The sequence below is a fragment of the Panthera pardus genome, unplaced genomic scaffold (assembly GCF_024362965.1).
Source record: "Panthera pardus isolate Hobbes unplaced genomic scaffold, ASM2436296v1 HiC_scaffold_2, whole genome shotgun sequence".
NCBI classification, from domain to species: domain Eukaryota; kingdom Metazoa; phylum Chordata; class Mammalia; order Carnivora; family Felidae; genus Panthera; species Panthera pardus.
Genome location: NW_026526765.1, coordinates 42,412,247 through 42,428,601, shown reverse-complemented (window position 1 = coordinate 42,428,601; position 16,355 = coordinate 42,412,247). Strand labels below are relative to the sequence as shown.

Here is a 16,355-nt window from a genome sequence, read left to right as displayed (position 1 = left end):
AGGGATATGGCTACCCACCCAACAACAATCTTAGAAGCACAGTTGGGAAGAACTTTGGCGATCATCTAGTGTCAGTTTTAAAATGGTCTGAATGTCTTTAGACCCTCTCCACTTCCACAGTGGTTGCCGTGGCCAGGGAGTAATGGGGGAGAGGTACAGGAAAGGCCATGAGAGAGAACAAAGACAGATGCAGGATCTCCGGGTGCCCAGCTCTGCTTCCATCAGGGCAAATGGAAGAAGCACACACCGTCAGTTTTCCAGCTGGGGAAACTGAGCCCCCAAGAGAGCACACAGTAGACCCAAGACCAGAACGTGACTCTTTTTGGGAGCCGCTGATCGGCATGAGCAGAGCCTCTCCCTCTGGAGCCTGAAGAAGATCAAGATCACCTGTCAACCAAATGGACATTCAGACACCCTTGACTGGATCAGGAATTTCTCTTTGTGGAGGTTCTGAGTCAGGAGACCAAGATAGGGCTTAGGTGTCTCCATTGAAATCTCTAGAGCAGGCACTGCAGGCAAGGAACACTTGTTGTTACTATTGTTGTTGTTTTAATTTCCAACCCATTTTGGATCGATACTTTTCAAAATGTGATAATGTATAACTAGAAAAAAAATTTTTTTAAGACATATAAAATGTAAATCCCCTCCCCCTTTTCATTCGTGTCAACAGCCCTAACTTCACTCGGTCAAACTGCCATAAAAGTTTCTAAACACTCTCAATTTCTGTTTTTATCTCAGCATGGAAGGGTACCAAATAGTTTGCAGACAGTCCCAGTCCAGGGGCTATACTGTGAATAGCCCTGCCCTGGGTAAGAGTGATGCAGAGAGTAAAACACTGTTTTAGGTTAACATAAGGTTAAGTGGCATCACAGAAAGGGTCCTGAGCATAGGAGTCAAGGCTTAGCTTCTGGTCCTGGCTCACTGTCTACTATAAGTAAGTCCCTTCCTCTCTCTGGGTCTCAGTTTTCCCATTTGTAGAATGGTTTCTAACCTGCTCATCACAGGTGGGTGTTGAGAGGATCTAATAAGGTGATGGAATTTTCCCTGGAGAGCTAAGGGAAAGGAGCCATGTGCCAATATCCCATTACATGTTAGGAAGTCATGTGACTGAACACACCTACTTTAGAGAATGGGAGTTCTCATGGTGCAAGGAGTGTGAGGGATGGAAGAGGTGGAAAGTGAGTTGGGGAGCACGAAGCAAGATTGGGAAGACAGGTCTGGAAGAGCTGACACAGCAAAGAGAGCAGCTGAGTGATGGGTGTGAAGGAGAAAAGGGGGCCGTGACTGTGGAGCTGAGCCCTGCAGGGATGGCTGAGTTGAGACAGGAGTCTCCTTCCCACCTCCTTCTCTCCCTGGACTCCAGAAAGCAGTCTTTCACTCTTTGTCCTTGTACTTAACCCCCAGCTCCCTTTGGAACCGCTTCCTATCCCTCTTTCCCAGATCCCAGCCCCTGCCTGGCCACCCTGAACTGGTTCCAAGGTTAAGCATGCTGAATCATGAGTCAGCTGAGGACAGTGAGCTCAGGGGCAGCTGGGCTACGCCCTTAGAGGGCCAGGCTGGTGTTTCTAGAAAACCACAGGGCATATGGTTGAAAACAAGCCTTGTCTCATGGACACACTCAAGCTGAAGTTTTGTCTCTGGCTGTCAAGTTATATATTTCTTTATCTCTTTTGCCTAGGAAATCAACTTTTACAAGGTCATTGACTACATCCTGCATGGCAAAGAAGACATCAAAGTAATCCCGTAAGTTTCTTCAAAACATATAGAATTGTAGGCACATTATCAATATCTATAGATACTCATTCCAAGACCAACACTAAAGCAAACCCAAGAAGGCCACGCACTTGGTTAGAGACAGGTAGAACAGTAAGGAGACGGTGTGGAAGAGTGGAAAGACCACACAGGTTGGGAAAAGAGGCTGGATTTTGAATCAGCTTCTGGTAGTTCCAGTCCCAGGCGTCAGTTCTCCATCTACAGAATGCGACCGTGGGATCTGATCAGAGATTTCCAGTGGTTTTCTGTGGAGGCACATCTGGGGCCCATACAGGAGGGTGAGGCAAAGGCAAGAAGCTGGTAAGGAAAGCAACTCAGTCCCCAAGGAAAGTTTATTCTCTATTGTCCTCTCTTGCCTGGCCTTGGAGGATAATGGATAATGAGAAGGAAAGAACTCCCAGAGGGCAATGCCTCCACCTCCCTGTAAGTGGTAAGGACTCAAAGGCCGTTTTAAGATTCTAACAGTCAAGAACCTTAAAAAGGTAAAAGCTTGTACTTTTTTGGTCAGTAGTTCACTACCAAAACTTAGCTGCCTTGTTATCCATTTGAGTCCTCTCTGTGTGCTAAGAGGCACGACCCACAGTTCTGTCTTGAAACCGGCTCACTTTCTCACTGAATGGCAGACATCTTCGGTCAAAATCAGACCCTGTGGGATTTACCGTAGGTCACCTTAACCCTTAAACAAGTGGGTGCAAAAGGTCACAATGGAGTCCATCCTGGTCGCTAGGTTGAATTATAATAATCCTGTCACTCAAATAACCCAGTTCTTGGGTTTACCTTTGACTGGTTGGGGATGAGACACTGCTTCAAGGTCTTGAGTTTCTGGGTTTTCTCTGCTCATTCCTGTTTGAGTAAAAACTGATTGTTTCCTAAGCTTATCCCTTTCTTTTGCTGTTGTTGTCTCAACCTTATCAAATGCGTACTCTTTTTTTTTAAGTTTATTTATTTATTTTGAGAGAGGCAGAGATAGCATAAATGGCAGAGAGAGAAGGAGTCAGAGAACCCCAAGCAGGTTCCGCACTGTGAGAGAACTGTCAGCGTGGAGTCCCACACATGGCTTGAATTCATGAGACCATGAGATCATGACCCGAGCCGAAACCAAGAGTTGGATGCTTAACTGACTGAGCCACCCAGGTGCCCCTCAAATGCATACTCTTCAACCACTCTGTATTCTGACTCCTTTTCTAGAGGTATAAGTTTATTAAACTCATTATCTGTGTTATAAGTTACCATAGGTCATAGTCTTCCCCCCGTGTTGTACCAGTGTTCATCAAGCATCATATCCTTCTAGCTTTTGAAAACATTCACTTTGCTACCTTCCACCCAGTACCTAAGCTAAGTCACATATTTTAGGTTCTTTGTTATGGCAGCACCCTGTTTCTGATAACAATTTTTGTATCAAGATAGGCCAGGCTATGTTATGGTAACAAAACCTTAAGACCTTAGTTGTATAAACAGTAAAAATTTGTTTATCATCCCACTACATGTAAATTGAGGTTGGTGGGTGTGAGGTTGGTTGGTGGAGTATCATGCATGGATTGTAGTCGGGCAGGGACCACAGCTGATAGAGCAGCCACCATTTTGAACCTTGGGAGGTTGACTAACTTGCCAGAAGGAAGCTAGAACAGGACAAAACAGATACTAACTCTTAAACATCCCTTTGGAAGTGGCCCCCTTCACTTCTTTTCACATTTCATTGGCCAAAGCTAGTGTATGGCTGCACCTAACTTCAAGCAGACAGAGAATGCAACCCTCTTGTGTGCCCAGGAGTGAGAGCCAGAATACTTGCAAATATCCTGACTACCAAAGTATGTGCCATCTAAACTAAGAGAGGGGAAAACTGAATAGTAAGTGAATGGCTAATCAAACCAAAAGAAGACAAAGTAAGGTTTAGAAAGAACATAGAACAGGTGGAAAAAAAGTAAAAAGTTCACATTAAGATAATATTTAAATCAAAATATACCAATAATTACTTTAAATATAAGTCAGTTAAATGTCCCAGTTGAATGACAAAGATTGCCAACCTGGATAAGAGAGAAATCTATCATATTTCATTGGTTCTAAGATGTATAGTTTTCTACTTTTTGACATTTCTGAAACAGAATCAATGACACTGTATAATTGCTATCAGCCGGATGGCAGTCATGATGTAGTTGTTATTGACTGTCTATGCATGAACTTGGCCATGACCATTCATATTGCTGGGACTTCAGCTGAGTTATGTGCACTGTTGGTTGTACCCATATTGAATTTAATTGCCATATAAAGTAACTAAAAGAGAGTATATACTATAACACAGCACTGAAACAAAAAGTTGTTTTGAATGGCACAAAAAGATAAGAAAAGGTGTGGAATATAAAAATCTGTTTCTAAATTCTAAAAGAGGGGCGCCTGGGTGGCTCAGTCGGTTAAGCATCCAACTTTGTCTCAGGTCATGATCTCACAGTTCATGAGTTCGAGCCCCACATCGGGCTGTCTACTGTCAGCCCAGAGCCCACTTCAGATCCTCTGTCCCCCTCGCTCTCTGCCCCTCCCCCTACTCAACTAGAAGCTAGAAGGCCAAAGGCCCTGTGTAGTCCAGAGGTGGCACAGGAGGAGCAGGTTTGAGAGGGGGCTGGAGGGGCAGACAGAAGCTGTCTATCACAACAATGAAATGTGAAAAGAAGTGAAGGGGGCCACTTCCAAAGGGATGTTTAAGAGTTAGTATCTTGTCTTTTCTCTCTCTCTTTCTCTCAAAAATAAATAAACACTAAAAATAAATAAATTAATGAATTCTAAAAGAGGTCTGTTGATATTAATAAAGTAATAATTACAAGTTCAAACTGCATTATGTTTCAGATTAAGTGGCAGCATTTTACCTTTCTCAGTTTCCATGTAAGAAATGGTCTGTCAAGGAACGTTTGGCTTTCTAGATATGAAGAAATACTATATATCTTGTTTATAAGAGATCTACCTAAAAGATAAGAATACTGAGAGGTTGACAGTAAAAGAATGAAAAAAATATATACCATGCAAATGCTAATAGAAAAAGCTGATATAACTCTATTAATATCAGGTAAAATTAGACATTATGACAAAGAGCATAAGTAGAGATATAGGTAGTCACTTCTTAATGATAAAGGGGTTAATTCATCTGGTTATTACAGGAAGATATTATAATTCTTAATTTGTATACACTTAATAACACAGCCTCAAAAAAAAAAAAAGCAAAGCTGACAGAAATATAAGAATGTATAGACAAATCCATGTTTGCTAATTGATAGGAGGATCAGACTAAAACAGATATAGAATATTCAAATAACATAATTAAACTTAATCTAATGGATCTGTCTATCTATCTATCTATCTATCTAGAGAGAGAGAGAGAGAGAGAGAGAACAAACATGGCACCCCATCCCCCAAATTATAGGATACTTATTCTTTTCAAGCATACATGTGACATTTACAATAACTGGTGATATAATGGGCCACAAAGTAAACTTCATGTATTTCAAAAGATTGAAATAATATATGGAATGTCCCCTGGTCACAATAAAGATATTCTAGAATCCAATAACAAAAAGCTAATTAGAATAATCTTCATATGCAACTAGGGAAGCTAGAAATACCCTTCTGAAAAGAAGGAATCACTTGCAAATAACTCATGGGTAAAAGAATAAATCAGTGGAAATTAGTATAACTTCTGAACTGAAAAACAACAAAGACGCTACACACCAAAACCTATGTGATGCAATGAAATCATGCTTAAAGGAAAATTTACAGCTTTAAGTATACATGTTAGAAAAGAACAAAAGCTGAAAAAGTAATGAATTATGTAGCCACCTGTATAGGTCAGCGTCCCAACAAATAGTAGGTGTCACGTTCAAATTAGGATAATTCCAAGGAGGGCTTATTTACAAAGGGGCAATTACAGGGGTGCGGGTGCAATGAAGAAAACCACAAGAGAATGTACTAGTAGTGATGTTTTTACAAGCACTCCTGGCCCCATAAAGAGTTTTCTAGAACTTGGACAAAGAAGGGGTCCTGTAGAACAGACCACCTTGAGAGAAGCATTGCCCTTTAGTCAAGGAACAGAGCAAGCCCAAAGCAACCTTGCCAGTGGGGGCCCAGGGAAATAAATAATCTGACCTCACTGTTCTATCTTCCTCTAGTCTTTGGTCAGGTCTCCCCACTGGGCCAAACTCAACTAGAAGCTAGAAGGCCAAAGGCCCTATGTAGTCCAGAGGTGGCACAGGAGGAGCAGGTTTGAGAGGGGGCTGGAGGGGCAGACAGAAGCCGTCTATCAAAACATCTCAAGAAATTAACAACAAACCCAAAGAATAAAGATAAGCCCAGAAATTAATAAAATATAAAAAGATAAATAATGAACAAATGCCAAAAGTTGGTTCCTTGAACAGATTCATGTGACTGACAAATTTCTGGCAAGACTGAACAAGAAAAATAGAGAGAACATCAAATGAGTTGTGTCAGAAATTAAACTGAGAATAACCACAGTAACACAAACATTAAAAAGACAAGAGGATAATTTGCCAAAAATACTTTAAATTTAGATGAGACAGGCAAATCCCTGGAAAAGGAAAACCTACTAAATGCAAATCAAGAAGAAATAGAAAGCCATAATAGTCTTAGAGCAGTAAAATAAATCAAAACCTTCCCACAAAGACACTCCAGGCTCAGATGCCTTCAGGGGTGAGTTCTACAAAATATTTAAGGAAGAAATAATGCAATCCTCATGCAAATCATCCAGAAGAATAGAAAAAGAAGTGGGTGATATAAGCTTGACAACAAAACCCAGCAAGGGCTACGTAAAAAAGGAATATTCAGATTAAGCTCACTTGTGGACATAGATGCAAATATCCTAAACGAATTTTAGCAACCAAGGAATGAATAAGCCACAGGGATAAAAGGTACAGCATGGGGAATATAGTTAATGGTATTGCAATAGTGCTGTAGACAGATGATACACTTGTGGTAAGTGGGGTATAACGTATAAAGTTGTCAAACCACTCTGCTGTATGCCTGAAACTAATGGAATCTTGTGTGTTGGCTACACTTCGATAAAAAAATAATTACTTTTTATTTATTTTTTTTTTTTAATTTTTTTTTTTTCAATGTTTTTTATTTATTTTTGGGACAGAGAGAAACAGAGCATGAAAGGGGGAGGGGCAGAGAGAGAGGGAGACACAGAATCGGAAACAGGCTCCAGGCTCTGAGCCATCAGCCCAGAGCCCGACGCGGGGCTCGAACTCACGGACCGCGAGATCGTGACCTGGCTGAAGTCAGAGGCTTAACCGACTGCGCCACCCAGGCGCCCCAATAATTACTTTTTAAAATTTTAAGCAAATAATAACTACAAGGGATTCTATATCATGACCCAATTGGGTTTAACCCAGGAAGGCAGGGTTGGTTTTTAACATTCGAAACATCCATCAATACAGGTGGCTACCTTAAGAGAAACATGATATAATTATCTCCATAGAGAACTTTCTTGGCTTTCTAAAGAGAATTAAAACAAATTTTTTTTTAAGTTTTATTTATTTATTTTGAGAGAAAGGGAGAGAGAGCATGTGCGTGTGTGAGCAGGGGAGGGGCAGAGACAGAGGAAGAGAGAGAATCCCAAGCAGGCTCCACACTGTCAGCGCAGATCCCAACGCGGGGCTCTATCTCACGAACCATGATATCATGACCTGAGCTGAAACCAAGAGTTGGGCACTCAACCAACTGAGCCCCCCAGCCGCCCCCCACCCTCACCCTGCAAAGAGAATTTTTTTTTAATGTTTGAAAATACTAAGTATCAACAGAGACATGGAAGAAAGGAAAAGTCTAATAAACTGCTGTATCCTCTAGAGTATACTCTGTTGTACTAGAAACAACCACTTCTGAAAAGTTTGGCTTTATCTAGCAAACTTGAAGACATGCACATCTTATAACTCAGTATTTCTATCTCCTAGGTACACAACATACAGAACCGAGAGCAGATATACATCAGACTGTTCATACATCATTGTTCACATTAACCCTAAGCGGAGGGAAAGTGCCATCCGTCATTGAATGGATACTTGGTGCTATCGTTTTACAAGAAAAAAACTGTAGTCAGTAAAACAAATGGATTACAGCGACATGAAAAAGAGACCAAATGAAATAATAGACCCCGTAGGATTCCAGCCACATGAAACTGAAAAACAGGCAGAATTAAACTAGAGGTTACTAGAAAGCATACTTAGGTAGTAAAACTCTACAGAAAAGCAAGAGTGTAACTAATCATGTCAGAACAATGGTTACCTTTGGAGTCAGGGAGAGGGCTGCCATTGGCAGGGACAGGTCAGGGACTTCCAAGGTGCTGACAAGGTTGTTCTTGACCTGGGTGTGGTTTTATGGATGTTCACTTCAGAATGATTCATGAAGATTTTAATGTGTTTCTCCATGTTTGTATTTTTTTCTCACAACAAACAAGCATAATCTTACAATAAATAAAAGATAATAATACTGGGGCCCCTGGGTGGCTCGGTCGGTTGAGCATCCGACTTCCCCTCAGGTCGTGATCTCACGGTTCTTGAGTTTGACCCCACGTTGGGCTCTGTGCTGACAGCTTGGAGCCTGGAACCTGCTTCAGATCCTGTGTCTCCCTCTCTCTCTGCCCCACCCCTGCTTACACTCTGTCTCTCAAAAATGAATAAATGTTAAAAAAAGTTTTTAAAAAGATAATAATATCAAAAATAGTAATATTATCGTGAGGGATAAATCAGTATGTAAAGCACCCAGCTTAGTGCTTGGTACATGGTAGGAGTTCACCATAGATGTGTTTCCTCTCTCTCTCTCTCTCGATGGTATTAAGCTACCTCTCTCTGTATAAGTATTAATGGAAACGATGGGCTTCTTTTTGCTCAGCAGTCAATAACAATATGCTGAATGAATCTTGTCCTTTTTCTTGGATCGTCAAACTCAGCATGCACTTATAAAATGTTGTATTCATCAGGCTTTTTTCCATGTCTAAATTTGAATAGTAAGATGCTTAGATAAGATTTGGGGGTCATTGAGGCGTAGTGAATGTAAGCAGGGACTGGGACCCCCCAAGAGAGTAGAGGGGGGACAAGACCCAGATTCAAGGGTTTAGTCCAACTGTCCCTATATCAAAAGTTACCAGTTGTCTTTGGCCTTTACAGGAACCCACCTCCTGATCATTGGGCTTTAGTAAGCGGTCTCCCCACTTATGTTGCCCAGAATGGCCTGGTAAGTAATGCACCTTTGAAGGGGGAGGGTCTTGAATCATTGGAAGTGTAAAAGGATTTCAGATCGAGAGAGTAGGAAACACGGCGGGAAGTGAGTCTCTAAAAGCCTGAGTCTCATTCCTCAGTTCGCTTGACCCTTGGTGCACATCACCCCATATTTGAGCCCGGTCACCCCTCTTTAGCCTTCCCCAGGCACACGCTACACAACGCTGCTCCTGTAGCGAGAAGTTTACTTGTTGAACATTTTCAATGTACCAGGCACTGCAATTGGCTCTGGGGATGGAAAGACAGATGCACCAGATACAGTTTCTGTTCTGAAGCTCGTAATCAACTGGGGAGATATTTTAAACAGATTCTTCTACTCCAGTGTGATAAGGGCACAATAGAGATATACCAGAAGCACAGGGTAGGGGGCGTCTAAACCAGCCTTTTCTTCCTAGAGTGTCGGTCTGAGTTGAGTTTTAAAATAAATAGGTCTTAGGCAGATAAGAGCAGGAAAGGGGATTCAGGTGGAGGCAGCGACGTGAGCAAACACGGGCCTGGAGGTTTGAACAGCAAGGTGTATGCAGTTGAGTGTGGCTGGAGTATTAGGTTTGAGATAGGAAGGCTTCAACAGATGAGCCTCGTGAGGGAAAGAAGCGCCAGACAGCAGTGGCCTTGGATGCCAGGTCACGGGATGGGACTTCAACCTATAGGCACTGAGTTTTTAAGCAAGAGATTGACACGGTCAATTTCCATTTTAAAAAGATAACTCTGAGAGCTCCATGGAAGAGAGATCTGAAGATATTAAGAGGCAGAGCAAAAAGCACATCCTTACAAGCAAGAGAAGACGGGCATCTCAAGAAAGGCACAGGCAGCGAGGAGTGCTCTCGTTAGCAGCAACAGCCAGTGAGGGCCTACGAGCCGCGCAGTAAATAAATTTGCTCATTCAATACGCACGCAGGTCTGACAGAGACAAGATGAAGAGAGGGAGACCAGGGCCCAGATCTAATATCAGGAGGGTAAAGTTGGCAGGACTTCGTGATCATGGGCAGAGAGGGAGAGAGAGAGAAGGGTCAGGGCTAATCTCAGGCTTCTGGACTGGATAAGCAGTGCTGACCAGAGGGTTGGATGCGAGGTGATAAGGTCAGTTTCAGACAAGATGACACGGAGACGTTTTTAGGCAGCAAATGTCCAGTGGGCAGCTGAAGAGATGACTCTGAAGCTGTGGAGAGGGAGGAGAGTTGGAGACAGGGGACTTGAAAGACATCAGGACCAGATGGTTCTGGAAACCATGTGTGTGGATGAAGTCACCAGGGAGAGTGAGAGGGACCTGGGGCGGGATGCTGTTGGGTGCCAGCATTTAAAGACTAAAGAGGAGCGTGTGAAGGCTAGAAGGAGGATTCGGAGGTATCTGGAGACCCAGGCGGGAGTAGGTGTCATGGAAACCGAGGAAGTAAAGCGATTCAACAAGGAGAGAGACGGCCAAGCAGCAAAAGCGATCTAGTGAGATAAGAACTGAAAACCCTATCGAGTTTGGCAATTAGGTCACTGGCGGCCCTGATGAGAGCGGGTTTGGTGGTGAGGCAGAGGTGGAAGCTGGCATGGGGTCTGCGGAGGGGTGGATGGATGATAAGCAGGTAGAGAATCACAAAAGAAAAGAAGAGAAAAAAGCCTGGGTGGGTTGCTACTGGGACCGTGTTTGGGTGAAGAGAGATTTCACGTTCAAGGATGGGAGAGACTCAGGCAAGCTCATGGCTGAGGGAAGGAGCCCTCAGAGAGGTCAGGGGTCAGGGGAGAACAATGGCAACTGATGGAAATGGTCCAAAGAGAGGCCAGAGGGATGCGGCAATAGGTAAGCAGCTCTTGAACAGGAGCAGAGACAGACAGCTCACCCTCTGAGACCACATGATGGTCATGGCCAATGGGACAGGCAGGGTCACTTCAAATCCTTTGGGTGCCTTTTTGAGAACTTGGAAAACACATGCCTTCTCAGTGGGTGCAAAGAGAAAGACTAGGGGCGTCTCTCTGCAAGTCAAGAACAAGCTGGAGTTTAGCCCAGGCAGCCCTTCAGTGGTGGGCTTTTGTGCAGTGTGCACACCATGCAACTGTACACAGTGGCCCCAAGGGCAGGGCTCTGGAGGGGTGAGGTACGTCCCATCCATATGGTAGGGTTAACTAGTTCAATTTTCAGGAGACGAATGTGGCAATATAAAACCAGAGCTACAACACTTTTATTTCTCATTCTACTTTGGGGTTTATGACCCCAGAAAAAAACTCTTTCCTTAACAAAACAAACAATACCAAACCCAAATGTAACGGACTGAAAGATGCTTAGAGTAGCATTACTTATATTAATAGTAACAAAAACGGGATACCACCCAAACATTCAGCAAAAGGGGGACAAGCAAATGAGCTACTCTGCAGCTGTTAACAATGACAAATTGTAGCCTTAATTTCTTTCAAAGCTTAGAAATGACTGAGGAAGCAAATGGCAAGAACTAATGTTGGTCCAGGTAGCTTTTCTGTCCAATAACCTCAGTTAATCATTCAAAGCCATCTTGAACATGTGTACCTAATGAAAAGAATGTGAACGCCTTGGGCAAGGACATAGCATTTCTGAAAGCAGGGCTTCACTAGGTATTGCTATCGCGACTAATCACAGCTCTATTATTCCTCCTCGTGGCTTTTAGATTTGCAACATCATGAATGCGCCTGCGGAGGACTTTTTCGAATTCCAGGCAAGTCATTTTTTGTTTGATCTCTTAGTCATATGATGTTTTTCCCCCCAAGAGGAGTAGAATACATTAAAATCCGTCTATTTATTGGGAGGCAGTCTCGATAAAGTGAAAATGTGGATGGAAAAAAGTCATGTGCCCATGGAAGTGGGGAGAGAGCTAGTTTGGTAAATTCCAAGGTCCCGTTTGGTTTTAATGTTCACACCCTTTGCTTTCTGGCCTCAGGACCTTTGTTTATGGTGTTCCCCTACCCCCCAACTATCGTGTCCTGCCCAAATCCTCTCTGCCCTTCAATACAACCTCAAACGCTATGAAACTCCCATGGAGTTTTATTCTGTTTCTTCTGTTTCATTTCTGTCTCCTTGGGCTTTTCACGGAACGTTGTTTAACACTCCATTTGATTTTGCCCGTCTTTTCTACGAATGTTTATGAAGGGCACCCTCTGTGCCAGGAATTGACACAGTGCTACACTGGCTGCCATAGTGGACCAGGCAGACATGGTCATTATCTCAAGAGGGCTCATGATTATATGGGGAGAAAGGCCATGGAGTGCTGGTCACAGGACAGAGGGACAGAGGAAGGGATCTCTCTGGAGACCTGACTTAATCTGGAATTAATCAAGGAATAATAATTGAGAAATTATGTTTGGGCAGCAAAGAAAGGGGAGAAGACTGCAGGAGGGAGAGGGCTTGTTGGAAGGACCTACAGTAGACCAATGGATTTGAGTCAGAGGCAGATCAGAAAGTGCCAAGAGGGGGCGCCTGGGTGGCTCAGTCGGTTGAGTGTCCGACTTCGGCTCAGGTCACGATCTCGCGGTCCGTGAGTTCGAACCCCGCGTCAGGCTCTGGGCTGATGGCTCAGAGCCTGGAGCCTGCTTCCGATTCTGTGTCTCCCTCTCTCTCTCTGCCCCTCCCCCGTTCATGCTCTGTCTCTCTCCGTCTCAAAAATAAATAAATGTTAAAAAAAAAATTTAAAAAAAAAAAAAAAAAAAAAAAAAGAAAGTGCCAAGAGGAGATTCTAGAGAAGTAGACTAAGGCCAGATGACACATGGCCTGGAAAACCATGCCGGGGAGTTCTCTCCTACTATATTTCCCTTCCTTATCTTTTATTACCCTTCCTTGATTTCAGATTAACTCTCCTCAGCAAAATATCAGCTTCCTTTGGCCAATGGTTGGGCCTTATCTTTCTTGATATTTCCAGCTCCTGTAAATATTTGTTGAGGTTAGCACACTCGATATAAGAAAAACAAATCATTAGCAATCAGGAACTAACTAAGAAGAAAATAAAAATGTCTCTTAGAAAAATTCATGAATTATTTTTTTACTCCTTGAAGAGCATGTTGAAAGAGCTTCGTGAGACTATCCTTCCAAAGCTAAAGTTGCACATCTTGGTTTAGGGTTTTGACTATGACCATGGGACAAGCCCAAACTGTTGTCACGTGTTGCTAACCTGATGATATCCGTACAGAACTTGGTCTCTACTCAATTAATTGCACGTACCCACATGAAAAAATAAAATCTGATCTCAACTTTAGATTCTAGTCTTCTTCCTCCAACTCATTCTCTACAAAGTAGTTTGAGTAGTTTTGGAAACATGGGTTGCATCAAGTACCTTCTCTGCTTAAGAAATTTTAATGTTTTCTCATTTCACTTTCAATAATAAGCTGTCTCCTTATCATGGCCTTCAGAAGGAAGAACTTCCCCAAAGGTTAAGTAGAGAGCCGGGATGGGGGGGGGGGGGAGGCAGACCTAGAACTCATGTTTCCTGACCAATAGCCCCTTGCTCTTTGGGCCGTAATCTGCACCCCTCGGGAGTCATTTTTTCACCAGGTGCTGACTTCCAGCATTACTGAAATCATCACCACTGTCGTTGTCGTGGTCTTTGTCCTCGTCATCATCTCACCACCTTAAGAATCTTGGAACTTTCTGGGGACCCTGGGTGGCTCAGTCAGTTAAGCGTCCGACTTCGGCTCAGGCCATGATTTTGCGGATCATGAGTTCGAGCCCTGCGTGGGGCTCTGTGCTGACAGCTCAGAGCCTGGAACCTGCTTTGGGTTCTGTGTGTCTCTCTCTCTTTGCTCCTTGCCTCCTTGTGCTCTGTCTCTGTCTCTGTCTCTCTCTCTCAAAAATAAATAAACATTAAAATAAAAAAAGAATCTTGGAACTTTCAAACTAGAAGACTCTCCAAGTACAGGAAGCCTTCCTTGATTTCCTTCCCTTCTCTGGTTCCCCCAGTATCATAACAAACTCCCCACGTGTAGTGCAGTTGCCCCTTGACCTTCTAGATTACAAGCAACCTGAGGACAACCTTTGTGCCTTATTCGCCTTGTTTTATTTTCAGCTTCTAGGTCAGTTTCTTGCATGTTATAAAATGTCTGATATTTTATGAATTGGCAGAAAAAGAGTCTAGAAATTACCTCGTCCAGTCGTCCTCTTGTTATAAATGATGAAAATGAGGCTCTGACAGATGGAAAATGACTCACAAAGGGCACCTTGAGATTAAGCAAGAAATTTCACCTCCGTTTTCTCGTATGTTCCGCGAGGCACATATTCTTGCTACCGTCCCCATCTACAGATGAGGAAACTGAGACCCACCGAGATAAAATGACATGCCAAGAGTAACAGAAAGTCACGTCAAGAGTCAAGAGTCAAGAGCTAAACAAACAAACAAAACCTTTAATTGTGGCGTTGTTAAGCACATTCCGGCACTTGGTGGCTTGAGAGAGAGAGAAAGAGAGAGAGAGAGAGAGAGAGAGACTGTATCTGCGAATAATCAGAAGCAGGTGAAACACTCTAGACGACTTTAATCTGTTGCCAAAATAGACAGGTGAAAAACAAAGCACCGAGAGGAGCCAAAGGTTTTGTTTACACAGCTACAATCTGATTCGATAAGCTTGTTGCCCACCTACCCGCAGAGTCCCTAGCTGTTTTGCAGTTTTCATTTTGTACGTATTACCTGGAAAGCACAGGCACTTTTTAAATATACCTAAATAGCCTGTGCGGCAGAAAGTCTGAAAGTTGTGATGCCCAGAGTCACGTGAACTACATTGCCTGTTTAAACACATCTGAACCCCTTTGATTATCTTTAGTTTCCTCTCTTTTGCACATGTTGTTGATAATGAGCAGACCGAATTATTGTTCCCTTGTCCTTTTCTGACTGCTACTTCTTTTTCTTTAAGTTTATTTATTTATTTTGAGAGAGACAGAGACGGCGCTAGTGAGGGAGGGGCAGAGAGAGAGGGAGACAGAGAATCCCAAGCGGGCTCCACACCGTCAGCACAGAGCCCGATGCGGGGCTCGAACTCACGAAACCGTGAGACCGTGACCTGAGCTGAAACCAAGAGCCCGACGCTTAACCGACTGAACCACCGGGCGCCCCTCTGACCGCCATTTCTAGGCCCAGTTCTGTCCAGACTTCTGAATGAAAGGTCCTCCCGAGCAACAAATGTGTAACCCACTCTGGCTTCTCTTGCAGAAAGAGCCTCTGGATGAGTCCGGATGGATGATCAAGAATGTCCTTTCTATGCCAATTGTGAACAAGAAGGAAGAGATTGTTGGGGTGGCCACGTTTTACAATCGCAAAGATGGGAAACCCTTTGATGAGATGGATGAGACCCTCATGGAGGTATGGTTTGCAGGAGGCCTTTGCTGTGGGGTTTCCGAGGTGGCTTGTTGCAAGCGTGCTGGGGGACCCTCACCCCTTGTAGCCGCTCCCCCGACTCTGCCTCAACGTCTGCTTTCTTCGCCCTCACTTCCGCATTGCCCGTGTCGTCAGAGAAATCCACACTCCCCTTAAAACCACTTTGAATTAACAAACTTCACCTTTCAGCGTTTTTAGGATCACAGTCAAAATGAGAATACCTCCTGCCCCCACACAGGCCCAACACGTTCCCCTTGTGCGAAGGTATTAGGTGCTTGATGTGTGTTGGTGCTTTATTAGAAAGCGCGTTCTTGTCCATCGTTTTCTCTTACCCTCACAACATCTCTTTGAGGAGGGCAGCGCCCAGCTTATCGAACCCACCTCACGGCCGAGGAAATGGAACCTTCAAGCCTTGGCCTCAACTGCAGAGGCAGGATCAGGCCTGGGTGTTCTGCCTCTGACTCTGCTTTTTCCTTCCTTGCAGTCTTTGGCTCAGTTCCTGGGCTGGTCCGTCTTAAATCCCGACACCTATGAGTCAATGAACAAACTTGAAAACAGGAAGGACATTTTCCAGGACATGGTAAAATACCACGTGAAGTGTGACAACGAAGAGATCCAGACAATCCTGGTGGGTAAAGCTCTTCTATTGTTTCTGCTCTAGCAGCCACCGCATCCTGGAGATGTGGCCAGAGCAATACTAAAGCTCCATGAAGGCAGAGACAGGTAGGCTTGCCTTCCACAGGGATGCCCCTGGCCCCTCACGTCGGATGGATGGATGGATCCATGCATATCAGAAAGTCACACAAAATGGCTGCCCTGCGTGGCTTGGGGACAGCTGTCCCTCACGCATCACCTCAGTCGTAGGGCCAGATCTTGGCTTCACAGCTCTAGAAATTCCATTTTTCACTGTGCTGAGGGCTGATTTGGTAGGAGAGATAGAGTCGCCCAACCACAGCCTCTACTCTGAGAGGAATCTCTATCTGACAGCCCAGTGGAC

At 43.9% G+C, this 16,355-nt stretch overlaps 1 protein-coding gene across 3 annotated transcripts in view; it reads left to right on the top strand.

The window, feature by feature from the left end:
• PDE6A (phosphodiesterase 6A) overlaps window positions 1-16,355 on the top strand; it is a 63,030-nt gene that overhangs the window by 19,269 nt on the left and 27,406 nt on the right. For all 3 annotated transcript variants that reach the window (XM_053907024.1, XM_053907026.1, XM_053907025.1), the window contains exons 6-10: window positions 1,679-1,743; window positions 8,937-9,003; window positions 11,675-11,726; window positions 15,198-15,343; window positions 15,843-15,986. In XM_053907024.1, coding sequence (XP_053762999.1) covers window positions 1,679-1,743; window positions 8,937-9,003; window positions 11,675-11,726; window positions 15,198-15,343; window positions 15,843-15,986 — 474 coding nt within the window. The remainder of the gene's footprint in view (window positions 1-1,678; window positions 1,744-8,936; window positions 9,004-11,674; window positions 11,727-15,197; window positions 15,344-15,842; window positions 15,987-16,355) is intronic.